The sequence below is a fragment of the Typopeltis vanoorti genome, chromosome 17 (genome assembly GCF_054136105.1).
Source record: "Typopeltis vanoorti isolate ZY-2024b chromosome 17, IOZ_Tvanoo_1.0, whole genome shotgun sequence".
Taxonomy (NCBI): domain Eukaryota; kingdom Metazoa; phylum Arthropoda; class Arachnida; order Uropygi; family Thelyphonidae; genus Typopeltis; species Typopeltis vanoorti.
Genome location: NC_143565.1, coordinates 76,459,098 through 76,481,029, shown reverse-complemented (window position 1 = coordinate 76,481,029; position 21,932 = coordinate 76,459,098). Strand labels below are relative to the sequence as shown.

General features: G+C 34.0%; 1 protein-coding gene across 5 annotated transcripts in view; it reads right to left on the bottom strand.

Moving 5' to 3' along the window:
• phtf (putative homeodomain transcription factor) overlaps positions 1 to 21,932 on the bottom strand; it is a 291,193-nt gene that overhangs the window by 232,868 nt on the left and 36,393 nt on the right. For 4 of the 5 annotated variants that reach the window (XM_090407495.1, XM_090407494.1, XM_090407497.1 and 1 more), the window contains exons 5-7: positions 9,189 to 9,294; positions 4,622 to 4,678; positions 4,299 to 4,340 (exon numbers count right to left, since the gene is read on the bottom strand). In XM_090407495.1, coding sequence (XP_090263621.1) covers positions 4,299 to 4,340; positions 4,622 to 4,678; positions 9,189 to 9,227 — 138 coding nt within the window. In that variant the 5' untranslated portion in view covers positions 9,228 to 9,294. The remainder of the gene's footprint in view (positions 1 to 4,298; positions 4,341 to 4,621; positions 4,679 to 9,188; positions 9,295 to 21,932) is intronic. The other variant, XM_090407499.1, reaches the window with a different exon arrangement.

Sequence of the window (21,932 nt, the reverse complement as noted above, 5' to 3'; positions counted from 1 at the left end):
AGTTCATTTGTTTGCGGATGATGCGAAGTTGGGTAGGGCAATAGTGAATGCAGATGACGTCAAAATTTTGCAGGATGATTTGGATAGATTGGAGGTCTGGGCTAGGGAGAATGGATGTCAATTTAATGTGGCAAAATGTAAGGTTATGCATTTTGGGGTGAAAAGATTGGAGGCAGTTTACTGCATTGGTGGAACCGTGCTCCAGGAAATTGATGAGGCACGAGATTTAGGAGTGTTGGTGGATAAGGAATTGAAATTTAGGGGACACGTTGCAAAAGTGGCCAAATCAGCTCATCAAATCACTTGGTTGCTGAAGAATACGTTGACAAGCAAAGACAAGCAGGTTATTGTTCCTCTGTATCGAGCCTTGATGAGACCCCATCTCGACTACTGTGCTCAGATTTGGTCACCTAGGTTTCTTCTTGATGGGGAGGAGGTGGAGAGGATCCAGAGGCGAGTGACCAAGATGATAGCAGGTCTGTGGAATGAACCGTATGAGAACAGGTTGAGGATTTGTGGGTTGCAAAAATTGGTTGATAGGCGGAGGAGGGGAGATATGATTGAGACATTCAAATTACTGAAGGGTTTCTATAAAATTAATTCAGAAGATATTTTTGACAACAGGGCTGGTTGTGGGAGGACTAGGGGTACACCCATGGAAACTGGGCAAAAGTGTGGTTAGTAAAGGTGTTAGAGCTGGGTTCTTTACTTTTAGAGTAGTGAATGAGTGGAATGCGCTCCCTGAGTCTGTGGTGGATGCTGTGACAGTGAATGAGTTTAAGGCGAGGTATGATAGATACTGTATGAATGTCGAATAGTTGTGATGAATATGAATGGGGCCTCCCTCGATGAGTCTAATGACTCCCTGGAGTTGCCCGTAATAATAGTAATAATATCATTAAAACAATAAATCATTATATTTATCGACTACTTATATGTCTGCATCAGTACATAACAAATCACCTTCAATATGCACATATATCAACAACTCAACATAAAAACTAACTGGTCTGCCTTTCATATTACTCTTTCCAGGACAAACTGCCACTTGATATGACCATAGATTATGTGAAACTTAGGTCCTTTTGTACCAGTATTCTTGAAAAATCTTAACACCAAAATAAAAAAATAGAAATCAAAAATAATTTACTAATTATTAAATAAAAGAATAACAAAATAATTCTGAAAATATTATGCCTCTAGAAATTTTCTAATTTAAATTAACATTTAACTATTCCCAACATGTCTTAACACTGCTGAAAACTAATACAAAATAGCTATTAGATAAACCCTATACTGAAGAAAATGGAATAATTAAAGATATTATTTTTTTTATTCATTATTACCATCATCTCCTTATACATATTAGGCATAAATGGCTTTATGGTCAAAGTTACTGTTTCTCATAAACCTCACTCATTCTTGACAAAATAAGATGATTAATCATATCTAATTCTGACTAGTTAGTCCATTTTAGAGAAGGAAAAATCCTATAACTCCATATGAGACTAGCTGTCTCAGCTTGTTTGAAAAAGAAAGCCTAAAAATTTACATTACAGAATACCTGGATGAGGAAATCTGGTTCAAGTATAATGTGTGATGATAAACTTAGTTTGGAAGGCTTTCATGGTTGTCATTTAGTTTTCTGTCAAGAAAACAGAATTTTTCTCATCAAGGATTAGGATTTGCCTTTTCCAGCTTCAACAGTCTTTCCATCTTGTTGGACTTCTCTAGCAAGAATTCTGAATAAAAGAGAGTATACATATAAAAATACTCTCATTCTAAATCTCTCTCTTTTACCTTTTGGTTTATATTTATTCATTTCTTTTGGTAGGTGATATCTTTCCATCCTATACAAGTGCTCATTCTATTTCTCTCCACATTCCTTAATCTTTTCATTTAAACCATAAATACTTAACTTTTTTCTAATGTCTTCAATTTTTATATGGTCTAATTTTGTGTATCCTTTAATTGATCTTAAAATCTCATTTCTGCTGCTTGTATATTACTTGACCTTACTCTTTTAACAGTTCATATTTCTGAACCAAAAAATAGAGTAAAAGCAGCCATTACTTTATAAAATTTAGAATGGGTTTCTTATTTTTTTTTATTCAGTGTATTTTTATTAAAGAAAAGGTAAACATGAAGAAATTTGCAAAAATAATAATGGGTTTTTTACAACTATTGGATTTCTGCATTTTCGATAATTAAAAAATAACTAATAATCTTTATTTCGTTGAATTTAAGACTGGATTATTTTCTCTTGCATTGGGGTATTGTGATGGTCATCCCATTAACATGTTCACTGAATACCACCTTATTGCTGCAACCAATGGACCAAGGTGTTATCGCTGCCGTCAAGATGTATATAAGAAATACTTTTTCTCAGCCAATTGCTGTTACTGAGGGTGATAAAACCTTCAGAGATTTTTAGAAGGAATATATCTTGTCACCAGTTTTTTTTTTTTTTTTTTGTAACGTTTGTTTTTGTTGAATCCTGTGAATGTATGAACATCTATTTTCAACTGCTTCTTCAAAACACCCTGCTGTCACTTCATTCCATGTTGTATACACTCTTTGTATAATGCAAGATATTGCATTATATGAAGCTGTGAAAGAAGAACTCTCAAATGAAACATTAAAGAGCTAGATACATAAAAAGTTGCAGAAGTAGTGAAAAAAAAAAAGAATAACAGGAAGAAGAAAATAAGCCCCCCCCCCCCAAAAAAAAGTTTACAGGTAAAAATCTTGGCAGATGCACCTCTGTTAATAAAGCAATTCATTTGTTTGAGGAAATAGGTCCAATATAGAGAGATTTAGCAAAACAGACTGAATGCTACACAGAAATTTATGCAGCAACAAAAAGACAAACTACAAATAAGGTAGGCAAAGTAAATTACAAGTTAGATGTTAACTGACAATTCCAATTCAATAACAAAATAGTACTGAGCATGAAAAACAATATACACATGCCGCAGACATGATTTACTTGTTGAGAAACATTGGTTGTTAAAAACACAAACTAAGTTGGACATAATGTACGATATTTTAAAGAAGTCCAACTCCTGCTGTCACTTCACTATTGAAGATGAGCCTAGACCTTCCACAAGTTATGCATCTAATGAGCCATCCTCAGAATGAATTGTCCAATTAATAATACATCAGTTTTTTAGAATTACTCTTGTCCCATGGTTTACAGATGATTATTTTACTGTAAGCATACAAAAGCACTGTACATTCATGTTTTATTATTTATTACAGTATACAATAATATACACAATACAGTGATTTGTACACTGTATTATTTCACTATAAACAAAGCAAATCAATTACAAAGTGAAAAGCACACCTACACATTTTGGCATTCAGGCACATATCATTATGTGCCTCATAACATGAGGCACATAACGTTCATGGCTCATATAGTAATTCAGATCGTTGGAACTGAACCCCATCATAAGTCGAGTGACTGACATTTTCACTGCATTTATTTAGATGTTTTTGTAGATTCTCATAAAACTGTTCAGAATCCTCTTTCTTATCTTCTTCATCAGCATGGATTCATATAATATTTGTAGCTTCTATTTGTTTTTAATTTAGCTATTATAATTCACTTATTTACAAAAGTGTAATTTTGTATTTTATTTTTTCATTTATTATCAATTAAAATGATTAATCCACCCAAAGCTCTGATATTTCTCTTATAGGGTGATGCGTGATTGGAATGGATTGCCATTGGATGTTGTGAGTGCAAACAGTGTGAATGAATTCAAGAATAAGTATAATAGCTGATGCGTAGAAACTGGTCTATTCCACAATATAATATTAAAGCAAACAAATAACTGATTAACTTCATTTTTGTTTCTGTTATCACTGCTCTATTAGTTGTTTTACTAATCCCAATTCCTTTGAAATTATACTTCTTACATTTCATGCAACTACTTTTAAGAATGTACACGATTCCTAATATTTTAATTTTATCCTTTCGGTCATAATTCATTATTTCTGACCAAATTTTCTGAATTCTACAAATTTTTACCTGATAGGAGAAACCAGACACCCTGGCCCTCCAAGTTGGTGGTGGGTTGCTTTTTAGGCTGATTTAGTATGATCATCAAAATCAATATTCAAATTTATAGCAGCAGTTCATTCCTTTTCGTAAATTATGATAATGTGTACAGCATTGACATAAATATTATATACAAAGGATACTTAAAAAATAGCTTTCAGAATATAACTATGAAGCCTTTAAGTCATCATAAGATTAATATACTACTATTTAGGATGAGTTTCCTTACCTGTTTATATATAAATAGTTCTGTCATATATGCAATGAATTTCTGAAATATATACAGATAACTTTCACTATAGCAAATACTGATACAACAAACTCACTCACTATGACAAACTACTGAATAATTCTAACCAAAGCACTGCAGATAGAATAATATGTTAAAATAAATTCACTATTGCAAACATCCACTATAACAAACCATTCCTGCGATCCTTATGAGTTTGCTACAGTGAGAATTGACTATAGACATATATACACAACATTTTTATAGATTGTATTAAAGTGTATGTCCACTGTACATTTTTTATGTATAATACAAACACATACCCTTAAAATTCTCTGCTCAACTGTCTTTTCCCACAGCTGCTTATCATAAGTTCCAATCTGAAAGAAAATTAGGATTTTTTAAAAATTTAAATTAGCTTGCTTTTTAAGAATGGAAAATTATGGAAAGAATGTTTAATAAAACTAAAGCAAACTGAATTAATAACAAATACATTTCAAAGGAAGAAAATTAATGTAGATAATCATAAAAAGGTGTATTTATTCATAATTATCATTATCACAAAAAGTTTGTAACTTTTGTCATTGTTAAAAGCAATCTGAAAATGAGAATCAAAATAGTAGTTTGCTAGAATGTTAGCAGTAATGTGCTACAGTCTAAGTACTTCTAAAGATTCATTATTTGTTCGTTCATTCATTCAATTAACACTGCAGTGAAAAGTTTAATTGTTTATTGTTTAATAAGCAATAAACAGGAGGAATAAATAATAAACTAATAAATGATATATAAATAATAATGAATAAATAAATAATACAAATATAAATAATAATAAATAATAAATAAATAATAATAATAAAATAATAAACAGGAGGAAACTTAGGGATTTTGACTCTCACAGCAGGCAAACCAACCAGAACACGTGATATATAGACACAGATTACTTCGGGAATAAGGATTAACTAACCTATTCCATCATATCTGGTTTAATATCTGCATGGTGAAGTGTGGGTCTATGTGTAACTGAAAATCAGGAAGGGAGGATGTATTAATCCTATAAAATCCCTTACATAACTTCAATGTTTCTATCATATCTCCCCTTCTTCGCTTATCAACCAACTTTTACAACCCACAAACTCTCAATCTACCCTCATAGGGAGCATTCCACAGATCACTCATTATCTTGGTCACATGCCTCTGGATCCTATCCAACACTTCTTGATTCCCAAGAAACCTGCATTCAAGAATGTGTGAGCAGAGCTATTCTAAGATGGAATAATCACGTAAATGCTAAGATTGGGAGATGAAAGGTTTTTAAAACAGGTGTTTGATGATGAGAAGGCTAGATATTCACCTAGATAAAGCAATGGAATGGTTGAACTATGTTACATTAAAGTACACTTTTAAATCTTTTCATTAGTAATTTTTTTTGTATTGATTTCAAGAAGAGCAACTAAGCTTGTCTTTTTACCAAGTCAGCAAGCCAACAGCATAACTAAAATGAGTATTTTTATATTACATAATTTATTTTCTATGTGATTCCCACCCACAAAAGATTGACTGTGGGTAAGCTAAGTGTTTTCCATACAAAGTTTTATAATTTATTGATTTTCTTCATTCACTTTTGATGGTCCAGAAACCTTGCTCTAGAGTCAAACATGGAACTTTTTCTCACATTGAGCAATGAAATTCATCTACTACCTAAAGGCAATCATAAACATCCATGCCCATGGCTGGATTCAAACCCACAGCCTGCTGATTGGAAAGCATACATGCTAACCACTTGGCCAACCAGGGTTCATAATCTGCATCATATGCAGTGATTTGGGTAGATTACAACCATATTCCTAGGTTAAAATCTTAACTTCAGAATGTAAAAGTGTTTCATCATTTAATACTATGTAATTACAAATAACTGACATAAAATAAAATAAACTATAAGGCCAATAATTTATTCATTAAAAGTATAATCTTACTAACCTAAGATAAAAATTTATTGTCATTATACAAGTCAGCTTAGCATTAGGAAGACCCACCTAATAACAAGCAGGTCCACTTCTCAGTGCAATCATGGCTCACAGATGCCTAGAAACAGATTCCACAAGGTGCCGAATGTACAAGAATGAATAACTCAACCCATGTCTGCTGCAGCAACTCTGTCAGTTCACACTCATTCCATGGAGGAGGATCAGCAGTTCTCCGTTCTGACATATCCCATACATGTTCTAATTGAGTTATGGTCAGGGGAAGTTTGGGGGCCAAAGCAATGGGGTGAATTCGTTGTTGTGTTCCTGCAACCACTCAGTAGTTGTATGGGCCCAATGACAAGGTACGTTTTCCTGTTGAAAGATGGCACTGTGGTCAGGATACACCTCCTGCAGATATGGATGGAGATGGTTGGCTAACAGATCCCTGCAGCATTCATCATTCAGTGTTTGTGGGATGATAACCAATGGACTTAGGGGCATGCCAGGAAAAAGCTTCCCAGACCATACCACCTCCACTGGCCTGATGAACCCCAACTGTGCAACCAGGGGATAGGGCTTCATGCTGTTTATGCCAAATGCAAACCCAGACATCAACATGGTGCAGAAGGAAACAGGACTCATCACTCCAGATGACCTTCTTCCATCTGTCGAGGATCCACTGTCGACATTCCTTGGTCCATGCAAGGCGTTGTTTGAGATGCTTGGCTGTCACATGGGTACCCTTGTTGGTCTCTAGGTGTGGATGTCAATAACTGTATTAATTAGGTGGATAGGAGATCTATTAGAAGGCTTCTCACTTGATGAATGTAGAAAAAAGCAATACGTGAGTCAAAAGTGAATTGGTATCGATTTTTTTCCCGCATTTCAAAATTTTTTAAATCATGACTTTGCTTAAAAATACATTGCTTAAAAAGAATTAAAGAATATCAATATTATATTGATTACAACAAACCTCAGAAGTCTGGTCTAGCACAACACAGTATTAACACTACCCATAATATCCAGCGGGATAAAGCTATTCTCCTTCATAGATGCAGGTTCAAATATGAATGCCTCTTTAAAGAAAGTTGTGAAGCTATTTTACACTGACTGAATTTAAATCGAAATGATTGCCTCTCTCTCTCTCTCTCTCTCGAAGATCTGGGAGACTTTTATTTTATGTAATCATAAAAAAAACCAATTATCTTAAATATTAATTATTTATTAACATGTTCGCTGCCAACTACGAGTATACTCGTAGTGGGTAAACCTGCTTCACAAGCCAGCTATGAGTATACTCGTATTACGCTTACCGCCGGGAACGAGATTATTGTAGTGACCTTGAAGAAGTGAAAATCCTTGGCTTGTGGGGCTAGCATCAAAACTGTGTATTCTCATAGACCGTATATGCTCTGTACAAGCCAACTACGAGTATACTCGTAGTACGTTTACCTCCGGTAACGAGATTATCGTACTGACCTTGAAGAAGTAAAACTGCTCGGCATAGGGGAACAGACCATGCCAAAGTAGCATGGCAGCGAATGTGTTAATTTCTTTCATTTCCTAGCTTGCAACAACAATGTATTTTAATAGGTGATCCACCGAATGTTCGTTACTTGTATTCCATTCCTATCTGTTTGCAACACTGAAGATGTATTATTAGTTTTAGTATGAAATATCTGTACCTTATTTATTAATTAAAGTTATTACTGTGGACTTACGTGTTCTTTATAATTACATATTAAAGTTTCTCATTTCTTACTCCCCTGAAATTTGAGTACTTGGTAGTATCTCAAACTCATTATCACTTTGCAATTTCAAAATAGAAATTATATACTACTGTTGCCTCTGTTCCTTTTAATTTTAATCCTTTTGTTTGATCAGCAAACATCGCTGGCCTGACAGTATTTCAAACTGCTTGGTTCTCTTCAGAGACCAGCCAGAAACCTCATCAAAATGGACTAATAAAAGGCAAATATACAGTCGCTTGGGTGGTGCCTATGTTTGTTAAATAGTCCACACTAAGGCATCTTGTGAATGCTGAGAATGTATTCCTGCAAGCTCTCTGGTCAACTTGTGAAACTATTCGGCTTTGAAATAATTCTGGATCTTATATCTACTTTGCTTATGTAATGGCAGAATCATATTAAAAATGAAGATATTAGAAAGAAACTTGACAATGTTAGCATTCAAGAATGTGTAAGCACAGCTAATCTAAGGTGATATGGCCACTTAAATAGAATGGGGAAGGAAAGGTTAGCAAAAGAGCTGTTTGATGCCAAGATTGCAAGAAAGATACCTAGAGGAAGACCAATGTGTAGTGCCTTAGAAGAACAGAAATATTAGACATGACACTATTGTAGTTGTGACAAGTAATACACTGATTTGGAGGAAAATTGTTGATAGGAGCTGGTAATAATGTAAACTTAATCACGTAGTGCTGTCCTAGTAGCATGAACCCCCCCCACCCCCTGAGGGTACATAACAGGAAATTGATGATGATAATCCATCATTTCAAGACAGATGAGTATAAATCAAGTAAAATATCTACTAAGTAACTAAAATGAAATCGCTATAATTATTTTGACCTATTATTTACAGCATAATATTTATTCATGCACAACAACAACCAAAGAGTGTTCAAATGAATACCCTTAATTGTTGCTCAAGAATAAATATTCATAGAGATATATAAAATATCTGAGGAGAAAATGGAAATGTCAGGTAGATAGATTGGCCAACATAGAGTTCCCCTTTAAACATTAGAAAATATTTTTATGAAGAGTCATACTGTTGGTTGAGAAGGAGATCAGCATATTCAACTTTGATCTGTATCATGTACTTTTAATCTGTATCATGACTTTAAATAATTTCAATAAACAGTAATTATTACAAAGAAAAGAAAAATGCAGTCTTCACTTCTTACTTTTTTCTGGTACCATTTTAATGCAGATGCCAATGCCATATCTAGCTTCCACTTTGTCAAACTGGTCTAGTATGCATTTTAAATTATTCTAAAAACATCCTTCCACCTATAATTAAGAACACAAGCTTTAAAATATGCTTTCTTATAAAAACGTTTAGATATTTTCTGAATAATAATATAAAGAATGAATATTTTCATTATCAAAAAAAGAAACTAAAAGATATTCACAATGCAAACACATAGCAGCATATGTTATTCAATTTATATTCTAACCATGTTAGTGTATCTGCTCTCTAGCCAAAAGGCTGCAGATTCGAATCCTACCGTGGGCATGGATGTTTGTGATCATCTTTGGAAATACTAGTGGTGGTAGTTGGCAGTAGATGGTGTTGCAGTCAGTTTGTGGGTTGAGTGGCAGAGACAGAGTTGTAGAGCAGGTGCCCTTCCTCAATGAGTCTTTGGACTCCTTGGAGGTGTCTAATAATAATAAATTATCAAAGCATTGTATGATACCAATATAGTATGACTAATATTGTTGTGGTCTCCAGAGCAAAATTTCTGAATTATCTAGCCCTTGGCTAATCGATAGTACTAATGTATCATAAGTTTGTACCTTTTCATTGGTAAGATTACAAAAAAAAAAAAGTTATGTTCAATCCAGTTTTATTTTTTTTACTTAAAAATCGAGACCTAAGTAGAAGACATTATACTAATTAATGATGGAAGTCATTTATATAAAATTGTTTATTTGTAGAATTTTCATTCATAGCCATTTTCAACACAGGAAGATAAACAAAAAAGAGAGAACAATTAAACTGAAAGTGTGTGATATTATATGTACTATTGACTGCTAGAGAATAACTATCTGCATTAATAGATATCAGGAAATAAATTAAAATAATTAATTAGAGTTTACGAAACACATGCATTGTGAATATTAGTTAGGATAACTTACCAAAATTGAAAAAGTTTGAGGCAATTGTTTTTTTTTGTTAAGGTTGGGATTTGGATATGAACTACGCAGCTTTCTTTGTAGTCATTCCAGAAGAAAACCGATTTTGTGTAGAACTTTGGTAATGTTCCACTGAATTCTGTGTATTATAGATAGCATGGCTTGCTAAATCAGATTTATTAGACTCCTTAAGTGAAATATATTCTTGATGTTCATCAAGATGAATTTGTGCAGAACAACCAGTCTGCCCATAATAACATAAGCCACAAAAGCAGGGGATTTTGTAAAGTCCAGGATAAGAAAGAGGAGGATATTGGTCTTTTGGAGAGAAAGGAAATTATTTAGTTTACAAAATGGACAGAAAGAAACTCACAGGTCAATCTGGTGAAGAAGTCTTACTATTTTTTCTGAAAAGTTCTTTGTTCAGAAGAAAATCGGTTGAGCATATTTTATGAGTGCTGTTGATTAGAGATTTGACTACACCTTATTTCTGACAAGTGTGATGATGTGAGTTAGATTTTGATTTGATTTTTTTTTTTTGTAGTACTAAGACATCAAAGGTCATACTACACCAAGACACAGGTCACAGCAGTACATATAGTAATTGGTTAGTAGGACAATCACAAATATCCATGGCTTGGCAGGATTCGAACCAGCAGCCTCTTGGCTGGAGAGTGGATGTGCCACTCAACCAGGCCAGCGTGAGTTAGAATCAATGTGTTTGCCAGCATGAGTTGGTTTTCTACATACAGGCAGTCCTCCCCAGGTTACAGATGAGATACATTCCTCAGAACGCCTTTAGATCAGAGAGATCCCTGATGAACAGTGCATATACGGTAGTAATAATAATAATAACAATACTATAATGGCTCATATGTGGCAATAATAATACAGTGTAATACTGTAATAACAATACCTTGTACTGTAATAATAAGTTACAGAAACTATTGTTCTCTTGATTTCAATTCCAACAAGCAGGATTTATTTCTGTTGCTGGAGGAGGGGAGCTAACCACTGAAGTCGGTTTCTTGAAAAAGGTATCTAGGGTTGTTTGCGTAGCCTTTTTTTTTTTTTTTTATCATAAATGCCTTGTGGCAAAACAGATAAGGGTAGCAAGTTTCTGGGAGGTTTAAAAGCTATGTAGAGGTTGTACTTTTCTAAAGACTTGGCTATTTTTTCTGATGTGCCATGGATGTAGGGGATGGTTATTTCTGAAATTCTGAAGCAATGGCCAAGGGAATGAGGGAGGAACTGATCACTTTTTTAATTCTGTAATCACTGTAGCCATTGGAAAGGAAGATATTGTGTATGTGGTTGAGTTCAGTTGAAAGGGAGGTTCCAGTGGAACCAACATTATAATCGCTATTGGTTAGAGTTTTAATAATGCCATATTGTTGAGAAGGGTGGTGGATGATAAGTTTGTGAATGTATCTGCTTGTGTGAATGATTTTCTATATGCAGTGAAGGAAGGGCTACCATTTAAGTCTTTCAAAGTAATTATGGGTGCTTAAGGGTCAGAGTGTATAAATGAGAGGAAACCTCCATATAGCCTTTAAAGGAATGTGGAGAACCAATGAGGGCTTCTGACCTAATGTCCAATCCTCACCTTCTCGTGGGGGGGGGCACCCTGTCAGGTACCTGGATACTGAACGAATGAGGATGGGCTAGCAATTTGGGACTTAGCCGACCAAATTGTATTCTTATTGGCTTAAACAACAATATAAAATGATGGTACAACATGACAGTGTTGTACCATCATTTTATATTATGATTTAAGGCAATAACGGCTGGAGCACTGCCAGTTAAACAAGGCCCCCATTGTTTTTCCAGGGGACCAGGGCAAAAAGTCAGCTACTGGAACAAATCCTGAATCACACCCCAACTCTCACATCACCAGAGTTCAATATCAGTACTATCAACATAAGAAGCCTGAATGGCAAAGAAATGGAGCTAGCTGAGGAATTGGATAAGTACCATATTGACATAATAGGGATGACTAAAACAAAAAAGACAAACTGGTGAGATCTTTCTGAGCAATAAATACAAAATGATATATTCAGGCAATGACAATCAAAGAAAAGAAGGAGTAGCCATAGTATTCAACACTAAATATGAGACTCATCTTCTTGAATGGCAGGCAATATCAAGTAGAGTGATGTGGACAAATATCAGAATGGGGAACTGGACAATGAGACTTACTTGTGTTTATGATCCCACAGAAGGATCTACTAAAGTAGAAGTGAAGGAATTTTTTGAGGCTTTAGAGAAAGCAACTGACACAATGAAAAAAAAAAAAGTTGGTCCTTGTTGGGAATCTAAATAGCAGAGTAGGAAATGATTGTCAGACATACAGAAATATTTTGGGAAAATTTTGGAGAAAAGAGCAAAACTAATAATAATGGCAAATACTTGTTGGGTTTCTGCTCAGGACATGGGCTGGTTATTACTAACAAAATGTTCCAACATAAAAATGTGCACAAATTCACATGGAGAGAAGAGGCATGGAATAAGAAAAGTCTCATTGACCATGTTACTGTTGATAGTGATGTTTTCTCACTGGTTCAGTTTTCCCACTACTCAAGTTTTAAAGCGAAATAAAAGTTGGTAGCTCTCAGATTGTGAACTATAGACTAAAATATACAAACATTATTCAAGAAAAAATGAAAGAGTTTCAGAACTAGAACCAAACCTTAAAAATATAGTGGCAAGCCCTGAAGAAAACATTGATAGATTCAGCCAGAGAGGTATGTGGTGAGGTTGTCTGCAAGGATAGAAAAATCAGAACTCCATGGTGGACACAGAAAGTTAAAGAAGCAGTGAAAGAAAGAAAGAAGAAAGCACATTGAAAGTTCCAGGCAAATAAGTCAGTTTGTGCTTTTAGAGAATACAGAGATAAATGTAAGAAAGCCAAACACTGTGTAAAACTAGCTAAACAAAAGTCATAGGAGGACTTTGGCAAGAACATAGAAAATAAATATCATGAAGGTGGTAAGATATTCTGGAGGTTGTTGAAGAAATTTAGAAATGGAGGAAAAAGTGCTGTAAAAGGAGTTAGAGATGATAAAGGTTACATGAAAACAGGAGAAAAAGATATCCTTGAAGTATGGAGTAATTACTTCGAAAAATTGCTAAATGAAACGAGCAGTGACAGCACAGTGATAAAAAAACACTTAACAAGCATGCAATCAGGAATACATATCCATACTTGAAGTAGAAAAAGCCATCAAAAGCCTGTAATGTGGAAAGGCAGCAGGAGTAGATGATATTCGACCAGAAATGCTGAAGTATGGTGTTATATAAAAGTCTTGCAGTGGCTGCTCTGCATAGTTCAGAAGGCCTGGACAGAGGGACGAATTCCCAATGATTGGAGTAGAGTTCTCATAGTACCCATATATAAAAAGGGAAATAAAACTAAATGTGAAAATTACAGAGGTATTTCCCTACCTGAGTGTTCCTGGCAAGATCTATGCAAGTATACTCGAGAAACGGTTGAGAAGAATTGTGAAAGGGAAGCTTGGTGAAGAACAAGCTGGATTTAGGCCAATTAGAGACTGTCAGAATCAGATTTTCACTTTACAACAAATAGTTGAAATTGTGAGAATATAACAAAAATCTGTATTTAAGTTTTGTAGACCTGCAAAAGGCATATGACAAGGTGCTGAGAGGAGAGCTATTCAAAATGCTACAGTTATATGATGTCAATGGGGCATTATATCAAGCAATACTTAGTCTTTATTTGAGTTGTAAGTCAGGTAAGATCTGAAGGAAGTACACAAAGATAGTTTGATATTAAATCTCCTATTGACCTCTAATAATGTTCAGCATAATCTTTTCAGACGCATTACACCATGCATTTCTTTGCATAAACACCACTTTTATAGCATCCTCAGCTTAAAAAAAAAGTTAACAATGTATTTGTTAATAAATAAAAATATTTACTTATTACTTCCTATATTTTGCTGAAGTTAAATCGGCTTTTTCAGGGATTAATACACTTGTATTAGACAGGTGCATGCTGGTATAATTCAGTAACAAAGATGAAAAACACAGAGATACATAAAGACCCAGTTCAACAATTACGTCACCTATTGGATCTTCTGTTTTTCATCTTTGTTTTTTGCAAAAGACATTTTCATCTCTCCAGCTATTAATCTCTACAAATCCCAAATTTGGCCGATCCTTGGAAATACTGCCCTCCTATTTGGGATAGTGTATCATAAATATGGTGCACTATTGTTTATATTGTCCAGAAGAGGGCAATATGGCTAACTGACAATCCCTTACTTACACACACACACATACCCTCTCTCTCTCTCTCTCCAGCCTTTGCCTTATGGTGGCTTTTCCATGCTTTGTCTACAGATATTTTCATGGGTATTGTTCAGCAGAACTGACATCATACCACCCCATTTCAGTTAAAGCTAAAATCTATAACATGAGCAACAATTGCCAACACCCCTTTTACAGATGAACTACTAAATCATTAAACCTGCAACTCCCATTCATCTTTCATTCCATATAACTCAGTTTTGTGGAACAGCCTGCCCCCTAAATGGTGAACTTATGGCATTCATGCCAGAGGTGGCGTGTCAATGATTTAGAGGTCATATCCTTTTGTTACAATACATACAAGTTAAATTTTGTTTTACATGAAAGAAACTAACCAACAAACACAAAGCCTACTGTAGGAACAAGGCCCAGTAGCTGAAAACTACAGCTGATGTTAAGAACCCTCTATCCAATGGCTGAGGGGCATAATGACATGACTCAGCTGATAGAAAACAACTGTTTAGACGACAAAACGTTTCATTATTTAAAAGCTTATTAATTAACTCAAGTTTATTATTTTTAATATTTTTAGCACATGAAAAGTCATCAGCTGCAACTTTGTCAAAACACATGGCTTCTAAACATATGATAAAAAGAATAACATGGCAGTCATATCTGCCGGGCCCGCTTCCTAGTGGGCTGTGAACAAATACAATTTTTCTTTGCGTCGGTCCACTCATTGTAGATCAGAGTTTCTCAATCACCGAGCCCTGGCATCAATTATACCGGGCCGCAAGAGGTTCTTCTGAAATTTGGCATTTCAGGTTTCTAAGCATTTTTCATGAATAAATATTTTATAGTGGAAATATTCTGAGGAGAATAATATTTGTGAATGTATCAAAAAGCTCAGACCCAGAAAGCCTAAATAACATGTATGTAGGAAATGTCAGTGACGAAGCCATGTATTTTTAAACATGTATTCATGAGTGATCGAGAATTTTTAGACATAGAAATCTTTCAACATTCGGAAGTTGGTTGGCTGTCCTGCGGTGTTCTCGAGAAGTTCTCGAGAGGTTAAATGAACTCCGAAAGGAAGTTGAGCTGTTTCTAATTGATAAGAAAAGTGACCTGTCCCATTATTTCAAGGATAAGAAATGGGTAACTAGGCTGGCGTATCTCAGCGATATATTTTCTTATGTAAATGAGTTGAATTTAAAACTTGGATTTAAATTCAAAAATAATTTACAAGGATACAACAAAATTTAATGCTTGGAACAAGATCGAATCATTCAAAAACAAACTCAAACTCTGATTTAATATGATTGCAGAAAGAAATAATGAAATGTTTCGGTCATACTCAGATTATATTATGGAAGCAGGTGATTTCTATTCACAGAATTCAGCTTCAGATATTATTGCAGCCCACTTGAAGATGTTGTTGTCGTTTTTGAAAAGTTTTATCCTGAACATGAGGATCCCCAGAGACAAAATATGTGAACCCGTTTGTTGAACACAAAGAGACTGCCCATGAAGAAACCCTTCAACTTATTGAATAATCATCAGACAAAGGACTGGAAAGTACTTTTAATTCTATGCGTAATCCAAAATTCTGGATAAGAAAGAAAAATGAATATTCAAATTTACATGAAATATTAATGAGATTTCCTCTTTGTTTTTCCACCACATATCTTTGTGAAATTGTATTTTCTGTCATGACTGTGCTTATAACAAAACAGAGGAACAGCCTGCAAGTTTCTGACTGTCTCCATTTGGCTATCACTTCAATTCATCCCAGAATTAATAAGCTAACGGACAGAAAACAGCAACAAAAGTCTCACTAGCCTAACTAAAACTTTCAAAAACTCAATTGCAGTAAAAGAAACTAAGTTTAACTTATTCAATAACTTATAATTGCTGCGTTAAAGTGTTGCATTTTTAAATTCAAAATAGAATAGAGTGATTCGTACATTTTTATTTATTAAATTACATACTTTGCATATATAAATATTTGCCATGTGTATGTGATAATACCATAGTTATTTGAACATAATTCTCACTTTTTACCCCAAAATTAAAGCTAAAAATTTGTGGTGCGAGATATATGCGGGGATTTTCGGAAACCCAAACAGCATCATCTTTTTCCCATTATTCCAAGCAAAAACTACAAATAATTTACAAGACTTGAGATACATAATGAACAATCCTTCACAAATGACTAACAAGAACTGAAAGCATAGCGCAAAACAGGCAGCAATGGTAGGCAAGTAGAGAAAGAAGAGCTATAAAGACATTCATATGATTGGTGCGGTATTAACAAAAGATCGTGCAACCAAATGACAAAGGCAACCGACAATTGTTGAGTTTAAATCCTAATTCTCTTCAATCGAATTCCATAACATCTGAAACTGTCATAACAACATTCACTATATATTTCTTAGTTTTAATACATTCATGACAGGGTGTCGTTTATTGTTCCGACAGACCTTCTCATTACCGGCAGGCTCAACTCACACAAATGTTTCAACCCTTGGTTGAATTTTATTGCTGCTTGTTTGCATTTGAGCTGGCAGGCGAACTCACATACACATTATATGCACGTTTCAATTCATGATAGAATTTTATTTGTAGTTAGCCTTTGTGATGTCATAATGACAACGAGAATTTCAAATGCAATAAAACAAATACTTATTTCATGTCATTGAAAAATTGGACAATAGTTTTTAGTTAGATACTGTGTTTCCTGTACAACATATGGTTTTGCTTGAGTCTATACAGCATAGTTTCTGTGAGAGGGGACATGTGATTCATTAGTTAGTGCCATTTTTATTCCAGCTGTCTCTAATTGCACTATTTTTGAGAAATATATCACACAGAATGCAAAAGCCTCTGTATCTTATTCAGGGATACAATAAAACTACTTGTTTTTCTTGTACCTGCAGTATAATGGCTGTTGGGGATAGCGTGTTACTACTGCCTCGATGTGTAAACATTTTTCATGTGTGAGGTATATACAAAACTTTTTAATGTCTTTTTTCATAAAGTAAAATCATGTGTACAAGTTATATGCAAGGGCAAGTTATCTTCGAGTAAAATGCTCAAGTTGACATCTTCTGCTGCTTTCCCTGCTCAGCTGATTTCTATGGTGAGTTACCTTGCATAATTGTAAGTTACATAAATATTTTTGACACTACTGTTTTTTTTTCAAACCAACATCATTAAAATCAATTTAATAGTACAATAATCAATTTTACACTGAATAATATTATACATTTTTGGTGATCAGAATGAGATATGTCAATGAAAATTAGCACAAATTAATTTAATGATGTTGGCCTAAGGAAACTACAATATGCTACAAGATTTCATTAGTCCAATGATTGATAACTAATTTAAATGTATTTGGTCAACATGCCACACCATATACATGTATACTAATACTCTTCTTCATGATTACGCCATAATTAGTTATTAACACTTATGTTAGTTTAATGTATGAACTTTAAAAAAATGGGAAAGGTATTTATGAGTAAGTTTGTTGGGACCAGGTCCTGGTCTTATAAAAAAGAATTGAGAACCACTGATCTTTAGGCAGGGCCGTCGCCAGATTAGATTGTGCCCTGAGGCAAACAATTAAATATCGTTCCTGATGGATTATAAGACAAAAATATAAGAAAATCTCCAATTGCTATTTTGATTTTATTACAAGAGAAACATTAATGCAAAACGATTACATAATAATATTAATTAAATGTTTGCTCTAGACCAACCAATCTTTCTTGGGTCATTGCTGTTCGCAAATAATTTTTCATCAGCTTAAGCTTGGAAAAACTTCTTTTCGCACTTGCTACGCTAACAGGAATTGTTAGTGTAGCGATGGCACCTACCGCAATATGACTGAACGAGCACCCTTATTAAGCCGCACCATGAGGCAGGCTGCTTCTATGCTTCACACTGTCGACAGTACTGTCTTTAGGATACCCGGACTCTTCCCTTCTTTAATTGCACATGCGTTCATGCATTTTGTGCTGTGTATCTGCCAGTAAGCAGAAATAAGCAGTGGAAAGTGTATTATTGTAGCATATGTGCACTGTTATGTTTTTGTTTTATGTGTGAATTATAAAGATAATTTAATTTAGGCATATAATAAAATGTTGATTTTTTTTTTTTTGAACTATAAAAAATACATTTGATTTAAATTTTGAATTATTTTGTTACAGTTCTACTTAACATGGCTGGTGAAAATAAAAAACGAAAATTATCACAATCAAGTAGCAGAGTTCCAAAGTTGGTGGACTGAAGAGTATGGTATGATTAACAAAGACAATAAAACAATGTGTTTTATTGTGGGACAGCTGTGTGCAGAACATCGTAAGTAAAACGGCATTATGAGACAAACCATAAATCACTCCTTGAGAAAAGCAAGGATGAACAGCATGAATTTATTGCTCGGGCAATTAAAAATAGAAATATTCAGTCAACAACCCTAATGAAATTTATTGGCAGTTGTTCAAATATAACTGCTGCTATTTTTTTTTTTTTTTGCCTCAAATGTAATTGCTAAACATGGGAAACCTTTTAGTGATGGGGAATATATAAAAGAAGCATGGTTAAAGTGTGTACCAGTTCTCTTTGAAGATTTTGAAATAAGGAAAAAATTATTCAAAAAATAAAAGATATGCCTTTGGCTAGAAACATGGTGAAAGATAGAATTGGAAATGGCTAAAAATATAACTCATCAGCAAAAAATAGATATAAAATCTTCTGATTTAATTTCTCTTTGTCTTGATGAGAGTACTGACATAATTGGATCAGCTCGTTTAGCATTTTTTATTCATTATTGTGTTAGGAATAATATCTAAGGAGAACTGATCGGTTTAACATCATTAGTAACAACAACAAAAGGAATAGATATTTGCAACGCAGTTGCAAATGCACTTGCTGAAAGAGTAGAGATCTCTCCAAAATTGTATCAGTAACTATTGATGGTGCTCGCAGTATGACTGGAGAGGAAAATGGTTTTGTCAATTTATTTACCGAATGTATTGGACATTCAGTTCTGGGTTTTCCTTGCATTATACATCAGCAGGTTTTATGTGCAAAGGCTAGTTTCAAGCCACTGGAAGATATTATGAGCTTTGTAACAAAATGGTGAATTTTATATCGCCATATGCTTTAAATAAACGAAAATTTAATAGAATTATTAAGTGAGGTAAACTCAGTGTACAATGGTTTACTTATGTACAACGTCCAATGTTGTGGGAAAGTTCTTCAAAGATTTGATGAGTGTTTAGATTTGTTTAGATGAAGTCAGACTTTTTTTAGTTACTGAGAAAATCATTGAAAAATACTATCAATTAATGAACATCGAATGGCTTTCAAAATAATGTTTTTTACTGATTTTGGTTTACATTTAAATGAATTAAATGTTAAACTGCAAGGCATTAACAAGACAGTTATTGCCATATTTGATTTAATCAAAGCATTCAAAGCTAAATTATAAATTTCCAATTGTGATGTTATTTCTAATACCTTCCAATATTTTTCAAATACAAAAAAATTCTTTGCAGATCTAGAATCTCATGAAAAAACAGATCAAGTTAAATTGACAAAAGTTTTCTACAGTTATTCAGTCGATAATCAACGAATTTTCTTCAAGATTTATGCAGTTCAGGCAATTTGCAGAGACATCAAAATTTATTTTACATCCAGACACAATGCCTACAGATAAACTCAATTTGGAGATTTTCGAGTGGCCGAATTTGGAAGATATAGAAATGCAATTAATCGATTCAGTTCTATATGGAAACAAAAGTTTGTTGATTTGAGAAATGACATGGAAATAATGGAAAATGATCGATTATTAATGGGTGCAATTAAAAAGAATATTATCAATTTTCTCCTCTACATATGCTTGTGAGTTATTATTTTCTGAAATTAATTTTATAAAAGACAGTTTAAGAAATAGAATGACTGATCAATCTAGTTTGCCATGTGTATTACTAAAAGTGATAAAATATGAACCTGCTATGAAGCATTTGGCATCTCAAGTGCAACAGCAAAAATCTCATTAATAAATTGATACTGATTTGTATACGACAATGTGTATGTCAGAGTTCATTTTTATAAAATTCTATGTTAATTTTTAAACTTGTCTCAATAAAATTTTGCAATTAATTTTTCCCCTATTAAAAACTGCCTGGCACATCAGCAACTAGATAAATGTTATTCGTAAAATTTTGGCGCGTGCACATAAAAAAGGTTTGCCACCACTGGCCAACCCCATGAAGAATTCTCCAAAGATTACAACCTCCAGCTCATGAAACAGAATATCAGCAGGTTACTTTTTTATTAACCCCTGTCCCTGTAGCCTTGTGTAAGTGGATAGACTTTATATTAAGGATTAGTTGGTATAACAGTCAGCAAACTGAACATTTACCATATTTACTCGAATATAACTCGCCCTCGTGTATATCTTCCACCCTTGCTTTTACTTTACGAAAAAAAGAAAAGAAATTAAAAAGTTTCGCATATACCTCGCACACAAAAAAAAGTAAAACTTTAAGAAATAGATAGTGAATGTTGTTATGGCAGAAATAGTAAAAGAACTTTCAGATGTGAAGACCAATGTGGACATAATTCCTGGTGGTTTTACACCTTGTCTACACCCCTTGGATGTATCGGTCAACAAGCTATTCAAGGACTACATACGAAAATTCTATATGGAGTGTATGGCAGCTAGTAGCTATGACCTGACTCCGGCAGGGAAGATTAAGAGATCATCATTAGAACTGTTGTGCAACTGGATTTTGAGAGCTTGGGACATGATTTCACCAGAAATAATTGCCAAGAGTTTTTAAAAAAAACGATGTCTCTAATGCCCTGGATGGGAAAGAAGATGATGTTATTTGGGTAGATTGACAATGCACATGAGGAAACTGCTCTTGAGACTGGAAATAGTGATAGTGAAAAGGAGATTCTTGGTAAGTCATACCCATTTTCAGTTTTTTTAAATCATGGTGATCTTACGATTCCGAAATGATAAAAGGACAAGCAATAATGAAACTTATAGAAGAATTGTCGATAAAGATTCAAATATATCGCATGATGGTGAGTGGCCAATTGCCTAAATAACATTGCTAATTAAATTTAAATGCATTCATTTTATAAATAATATGAGCAGTTTATTTATTCATTCATATGGGTTTCTCTCCCCTTGCTCCACTGTCCATTAGGACAGATTGAGCTTACTTAATGAGGGATTACGTATATGTATTTTATGACTTAAATTTGTGCATGTGTTCACAGGGCTGGTTTGCCTATTCTGAGGGACGAAACACCCGAGTTTCCAGGTGAAAAAAATCCTCTACCTCTGTATCCAACCAGCTTACTCACCTTTAGTTGAAAGAGACCAGATTTCAGAAACTAAAGTTTTTCCTGAAAAACCAGAGATGTCACATAATAATAATAATATTTGGTAATTATTATTTTCTATGCAATAAATTAGGATTGCAAATCATTTAACA